The sequence below is a fragment of the Lathyrus oleraceus genome, chromosome 7, assembly GCF_024323335.1.
Source record: "Lathyrus oleraceus cultivar Zhongwan6 chromosome 7, CAAS_Psat_ZW6_1.0, whole genome shotgun sequence".
Taxonomy (NCBI): Eukaryota; Viridiplantae; Streptophyta; class Magnoliopsida; order Fabales; family Fabaceae; genus Lathyrus; species Lathyrus oleraceus.
The window spans coordinates 26,160,673-26,168,015 of record NC_066585.1 but is presented as its reverse complement, the minus strand read 5'-3'; the positions used below and the strand labels follow the sequence as shown (position 1 = coordinate 26,168,015).

Below are 7,343 nucleotides of genomic sequence, written 5' to 3'. Positions count from 1 at the left end.
TATTATTATTATTATTATTATTATTATTATTATATTATTATTATTATTATTATTATTATTATTATTATTATTATTATTATTATTATTATTATTATTATTATTATTATTTATTATTATTATATTATTATTATTATTATTATTATTATTATTATTATTATTATTATTATTATTATTATTATTATTATTATTATTATTATTATTATTATTATTATTATTATTATTATTATTATTATTATTATTATTATTATTATTATTATTTTATTATTATTATTATTATTTATTATTATTATATATTATTATTATTATTATTATTATTATTATTATTATATTATTATTATTATTATTATTATTATTATTATTATTATTATTATTATTATTATTATTATTATTATTATTATTATTATTATTATTATTATTATTATTATTATTATTATTATTATTATATTATTATTATTATTATTATTATTATATTATATTATTATTATTATTATTATTATTATTATATTATTATTATTATTATTATTATTATTATTATTATTATTATTACTATTATTATTATTACTATTATTATTATTATTATTATTATTATTATTATATTATTATTATTATTATTATTATTATTATTATTATTATTATTATTATTATTATTATTATTATTATTATTATTATTATTATTATTATTATTATTATTATTATTATTATTATTATTATTATTATTATTATTATTATTATTATTATTATTCTTATTATTATTGTTATTATTATTGTTTATTATTATTATTATTATTATTATTATTATTATTATTATTATTATTATTATTATTATTATTATTATTATTATTATTATTATTAATATATACCATTAGTTTACTTCTCCCTTTTTCCATTTCAAAAAACTCTTTGCACCACTATTTCTCCGGAAACTCATAAAAATATTTGCATGAAAACAAATATATTCATATTTTTATAAACAATCAATAAGCAATTAAAAAGAAGAGAAAAAACTTTAAATTTATTTAAAATTTTATTTCTTTTTTAATTAAAATTATAAGTGGTTGTGATAATGAAGAAGAATATTTTATTTTTATTTTTTAATTAATAAAGAAGTTGTGATTGGTTACATGTAAAATTAATGTTATGTATGTGCCTATCTAAGAATTAAAAAAAAACATTGTTCATTCATGTTTACAACAATTAAAGGCTAATGCAACTTTTTAGACTTGTATTTTAAAGAATTAAAAGTAGAAAAATATATATTTAAAATTAGTTATGATAAACGTGAGTAATAATTCCATGTGACGATGGCTATCATCTATTGACGGATGGAAAAATGTAAGAAAAAATGTGTGAATCTCACAATTCTCAAAGGCAAGATATTACAATTTCTCAATGGAAAAAGCCTAGTCTTTTCAAGTGTAACATTGATGCCTCCTTTTCAAATTCACCCAACATGATGAATAAAAGAAGATTAAAAGATTGTTACCTATCAACTTTAGAAACTCTCATGTTTGAGTTAGCTAAGACACAAAATCAATAAGGTTGTTCATACTTTTGCAAACGTGGCTCTATCGTTACTCATTTCCAATTTTAGTCGATATCCAAAAATATATTTAACATAGTATCATGAATGAAATTACTTGTGTTGTATATATAGACCATGAAACAATCCATCGAATAAAGAACTTTAATGTAATTCAACCACAACCCTACAGCATTTGTTACAAGCACCATCGCTAGAGTCATTGTTACATTTTCTACAAAATCGGATTTGGATATGATGCCTTCTCAATCTTCTTTCTTCATATAGACATACCAATTCTTTGGTACAGGTTTGATACAGATGTTACAAGATTGCTGTGATGATGACCTACCTAAATACTCTTCTACTCCAACTCCTTAAGAAAATCAATATTATCTACAAAAACCTGAACATCAGAGGTAGGAAAAACTAGTTAGTCAATACTAAAAATGAACAAACAATACAAGAAGCTAGATCTTCAACAGACAAAAAAGGAAGTATCAAATGACTCATTGAGCAAAAATATCGAAATGAAACATATGCATGCTTTACACTCAGACAGATGAAACCTTAAATTTGTCTACAGAGGAACAATAAGGCTTGTGTACGCATTTTATCCCGAAAAATGAACCACTCAACAGTATAGTGTGTTCTTATGTTCCATGCCAGAGAAAATAGAAGTGAAACCTTATATTCCTTTTGATGTATTGAATGCAAACTAATAAAAATTAATGATGAATTGATGACCACTTGCAAAAATCAGGGGGAGACAAATCATACCGGATAAATTTTAACTAGTGCAGTTGGCATAATAACACCCAAAATCCAATTTATGGATTTAAAATATAAAGGGATATATGGAGAAGTTTCATGCCAGAAGACCAATATTGATACTGTGATGTTTTCTACCATCTCAAAATATCACTACTTTGATTATTGATTATTGATTATTGATTACTGGGATTAATACCATAAGGTACCAAAATAAGATTTCCATGTGACAGTTTTTTGAAAGACGACTTTGATCTTCTTCTGAGCATTAGAGTTAGGTATGGAATTATTAATTAATATAGAAAAGCCAGCTAATTTAAACAATTGTGTTAGTTAAAAAGTTAGAAGAGATATTATGTATAAATAGGAAAATGAGAATAGATTAAGGCATTCTATACATTTTATAGTTGTATTTGAAAGGAAAAACAATGAAGGAAGAGACGGTGACAGAGCTAGAACTTCCTTCTTAGGGTTCCGCCTATTCTGAGATCAAATTTGAAATTTGTGACTCTTTGAACTATAGTTACTGAGATTATGAAGCAGGTTGATAGAATTGAATGGATTGTTGAAGAGTCAAGGAACTGATATCAAGAAAGAAGAGACAGAAACACATAAGTGGCCATCAAAATCAATCATGCAGCAAAGAGAACATATGAAAGGATGTTTGGAATATAACAAGTCTCACTTTTAAGTGAAGTAATAGGAGTTGTCTGATTTTAATGGAAGACACATATTGAGTTGGATGCCAAAGAAAACGATAGCAGAGAAAACCAAACAGGAGAAGGAACCCCATTAAAAAATTCCATTAACACCTTGGATAAAGAAAAATAACTACAGAACAAATAAAATGATAGAGAGACAGTCTATGAGAGAACTAGAACTGTAGCAGAGCTTGCAGGTAAAACCAACGTGGAGCAAAGGGAGCTGGCCAAAAAACAGATAGGGGTAAAATCAGTATTCTGCAAAATGGGTATGACTGAATATATGTACACAGAAGGCTCGTAAAGATTTCCTCAACAAGCCTCATCAGACTATTAATGTCAAGCTGCTTGCTTGATGGGCAAGCCCACGCTAGGAGCATGGACAAATACTTGTGACCTAAGAGCAGATCTAAAATAGATTCTGACGCCATCTTATAATTTGGACTTTAGGCTTAACTCAATCCAAAAGCTAACTCAAGATACAAGGATTGCCCGAGTTGATGTACAATCCGAACAGATAGCAACAGGGGTTGATGTTTCGCCCACCTGATCATAAAGACATTGATATTATGTTGTGAGTTATCCACCCCAAGTGCTTGAAGTGTTTGGTGAAGACATATGAATGATTTTATAATTATAACTAATAAAAGTATCAAAGCCTGTTTAAATTTTCAAATCTGTGGAGCTCATTCTTTTAAATAAAGTTAAATTTCCATTAACGTATGTGTAAAGAACAATGAGGCATTTAAGAATATAAAAGTCTATTCACACGTTTTCACCAAATAGCACATTTTAGGAGTTTCTTTAATACAGTATCAGAAACTCTATGGCCAAACAGTTCACAGTTCAATTCTTGTTATACTCATTCTGTTATATAAAAGTTAAATTTCAACCCATGTATAAACTAGCTCCCATTATAAGCTTCAATCCCCAACAAGCTCTTGCATGTGGCGAAGTGTTAGATATAAAACCATTCCCAAAGCTTTCACTTTCCAGCTCAAACCTTTGGGTGAATTGGTCACTGAAATACTAAATCATAAGTTCAAAGAGACATACCGTCTTCCATCCATCGGGATCCAAGCATGCAGTAATTTTTGTGTTGATACCAGGCAATGGTCCAGGTTCCCGAGTAACCTTTCCGGTGGATAGTTTAATTGCTTCAGCAGTTTTGTACACATCATCTGTACCTATTGCGATCTGTAAAGTGGGGAAATGAAATATAATTGATGAAAGAAGCCATCTTCAAGTTAGAGGCCAGAAACGACAGACATTAAAAGAACAGGGTAAAAAGTGTTTCAATTATTATTGTAAAAACGGAAACTATAGTAGTTTCTGATTGTCTGAAAATAAAAAGTTTCATATCATAACCGCATCAATGAAAACCTCTTCAGAAGATTTCATTAAAAAAAACAAGAGAAAAGAAGGATTTCCGCTTACCTGAGCATAAGCATTTCCTTTATCATATTCAGTGACTCCATAATTGTATGTCAACTCCAGAACAGTAGTTTTATCTTCTGGACCATAACCCAGCATTGCTATGGTATACTGCACAAGAAAAGGCCACAAAAGGATCACATGTGAAAGAAGGTAAGCACATGCCCAACGTGTCAAAAGTTGGGAAACAATTTTTGGACCATCAAAGCAAGCAAGATGAAGCCTAAGACTTACAGAGATATTTAGTGTACCAATACCTCAAAACAAGCATACATCAAAATAAAATGCGAGCAAAAGGCGGATGACAGTGAAAAATACATTAAAAAAGATGAACCACAATACCTTGTTCTCTGGATTATCTCGTGTTCGAAGCAGCTCCATACCAAAAGCCTAAATGGACGACAACCACATAATTGTTTTAATGCTGTGCAAAGCAATTAAAAACTCTGAAGTTTGATCTGACTTAAAATAGGATTGACCCTGACCTTCTCATAAAACTCGATTGAACGGTTAAGATCACCCACTCGAAGCATCACTTGGCACAATGGCTCAGGAGTCGGGCCTCTTTCCAAAAGTTCAAATTTGTAACCATCAGGATCCTCAATAAATGCAATTACTGTTTTGCCTCCTTTGACAGGACCAGGTTCTCTAGATATTTTGCCCCCCTTAACTCTTATTAGTTCCACTGTTTTTATAATCTAATTAAGAATCGTATAGACAAAGAAATCTCAGCATCTGTGTTTGTCAAAAGACCGATAGAGAGAAAATCCAAAATAATAACCAAAACTGCACTTCCATGCCACGTGAGATTGAGGATCAAGCCACCAACTCGTGAGGAATGAACACAGTATGGGAGGCCAAGATGTTAATGACTGATACTAGTGGTACTAAAGTTTAGAAAACTTACATCATCAACGGCAATACCAAAATGGCCAAATCCAGTTCCAATATCATACTTCTCAACTCCGTAATCTGAAATATCGTTAAATGAAAAATAAATACTCCTATTAATTAAAAGCTTTCCTTGCACAAGAATGTACAACCTACTTCATAAAGTCTAAATTTCTATAATCGTAACATTTTAAGAGGAATGCTAACATAGCCAATTCATAGGCCCATGTTGGATTAGCTTTTAGCATGCAGGGCCTTTTCAATTCAAATTAGTTTATGGTTTTTCACTAAAGAAAAGAGTCTTCATAAGCTAATAGATGTTAAAGAATAAGTTAAACGAGAGAGGTTCTGAAAAATTGAGATGGAAAAGCTAATTCCAACCTATACAACACGTCATTGTTTAAAGAACTACAAGTTGTAGTGAAAACCTATTTGGATTAGCTTATTTGATCTTATCTACTGATATAAGTGCTTGCAAAACTGTATGGGAGATTAGGATTAGAATTAATAAGGAATCCCAATTAGTATAATTAGTATTTACCTTATATGCTACTATAAAATTATAAATAAAGGCGAGCATAGTATGATTTAGACACACGGGATCACAAATTCAACATTATCAATTGGAAACAACTTATAACATGTTTTCACCTTATTTCTATAAAAGCTTTCCGTAACAACTTACGAAAGCACCTTATAACTTATATGAGAACAATTTGACTTTATTTTATCTTCTGTTATAAAAATAGCTTATGCATAGACACTTATGTGATAAGTGCTTATGCTCTAAGTGTTTAATTAAGTTTTTCATATGCATATAATCAAGATAATACAAAAATAGCAGACAATAATGCATGGAAAATGAGTCTTACTGTATGTGAGTTCAATAACAAAGTGTGAGTCTTCAGGTCCATATCCAAGAAAAGCATTGGTATATTTCTCCTCCGGTATGTCACGCTTTCTAAGGAGCTTCATTCCAAGGCACTCAGTATAGAATCTGAAATCAACAAGAATAGAATAAACAAAATATGCAGAAATTTTATTGAATTTATCTTAGAATTGCAATAAACTGAAGTATTTATAATAATATACTTAATGGTTCTATCCAAGTCGCCAACACGATAAACAACATGAAGCATTCTTCTTTTATCTTGTTTGACCCATTCGAGTACGTTTTCCGGTGAAGAAGCAGTTAGTGATGAAGACACGTTCCCAGATGCCATAACTCTAACGGAGTTTCCATTTTTTCTAAACATTCTACACGCTTTCAACGCAAAACTCTTGGATTGTGGAACTACTGCAGAATAAATAATTTTAGTTCAGAATTCAAAACTAGGTTTGTACAATTCACTGATTTAATGATGAATCGAAGTTTTCAACTAGCAACATGTTTAGAATTAGCTCATAATTTGGGGAGAGAGAAGTTACCGGTTGAAAAATGGGAGAAAGAGAGACGAGGAGAGGGATTGAAGAGAGAAAGAGTAGGTCGAATTGAAGAAGCCATGGGAAAATGAATCGTGTTGTTGTGGATGATGATGGAGAAACGATGAGGAGCACAAGAATGGAATAAATTAGAGGATACCCAAACAAGGCTTTCAACTCAGAGCATATCTCCAATCCAATCGTTCAGTTGTTTAACTTTTTTATTTATTTAATAATTGCCTCTAGGCTCTTCTCTCATGTAACTCTTTTCACTACTCAAACAAATTTTCACTTCAATAACACTAGTAAACTTAGTTTAAATTTAAACCTAACTTAATCAAATCATGCATTCTTAAAAAACAATTGAGTATATGTTTATATTTTTAAAATGTTTGGTGAATTGGATTTTAGAAGAGTCACATTTTATTAATTAAAGAGATTTTCACGTCGACATTGAAAGTTGAACTCACTTTTTTGAGAAGTAAATGAATCAACCTCCATTAACCACAATTGAGTATATTTGATAACATGTCGTATGTATTTGTTAAGTATTGCAATATTTCTCAACTCAAAAAGACAATGTGAATGACTCAATATGCTCTTGT

At 29.2% G+C, this 7,343-nt stretch overlaps 1 protein-coding gene across 1 annotated transcript; it reads right to left on the bottom strand.

The window, feature by feature from the left end:
- Window positions 1-1,624: 1,624 nt before the first annotated feature.
- Window positions 1,625-7,023, bottom strand: LOC127100651 (probable lactoylglutathione lyase, chloroplastic). Its single transcript, XM_051037896.1, has 9 exons — window positions 6,745-7,023; window positions 6,409-6,613; window positions 6,189-6,313; window positions 5,333-5,397; window positions 4,911-5,123; window positions 4,768-4,815; window positions 4,429-4,536; window positions 4,048-4,188; window positions 1,625-1,925 (listed from the first exon to the last, which is right to left on the bottom strand). The coding sequence occupies exons 1-9, from the start codon at window positions 6,818-6,820 to the stop codon at window positions 1,884-1,886; spliced, it is 1,023 nt and encodes a 340-aa protein (XP_050893853.1). The 5' UTR covers window positions 6,821-7,023; the 3' UTR covers window positions 1,625-1,883.
- Between the last annotated feature and the right edge of the window lie 320 nt (window positions 7,024-7,343).

Coding starts and splice junctions, on each gene's coding strand:
- LOC127100651 (XM_051037896.1), bottom strand. CDS start 6,820: ATGGCTTCTTCAATTCGACCTACTCTTTCTCTCTTCAATCCCTCTCCT. Junction 5,124..5,332: donor TTGGTATTGCCGTTGATGAT/GTAAGTTTTCTA, acceptor ATTCTTAATTAG/ATTATAAAAACAGTGGAACT. Junction 4,816..4,910: donor CAATCGAGTTTTATGAGAAG/GTCAGGGTCAAT, acceptor TCGTCCATTTAG/GCTTTTGGTATGGAGCTGCT.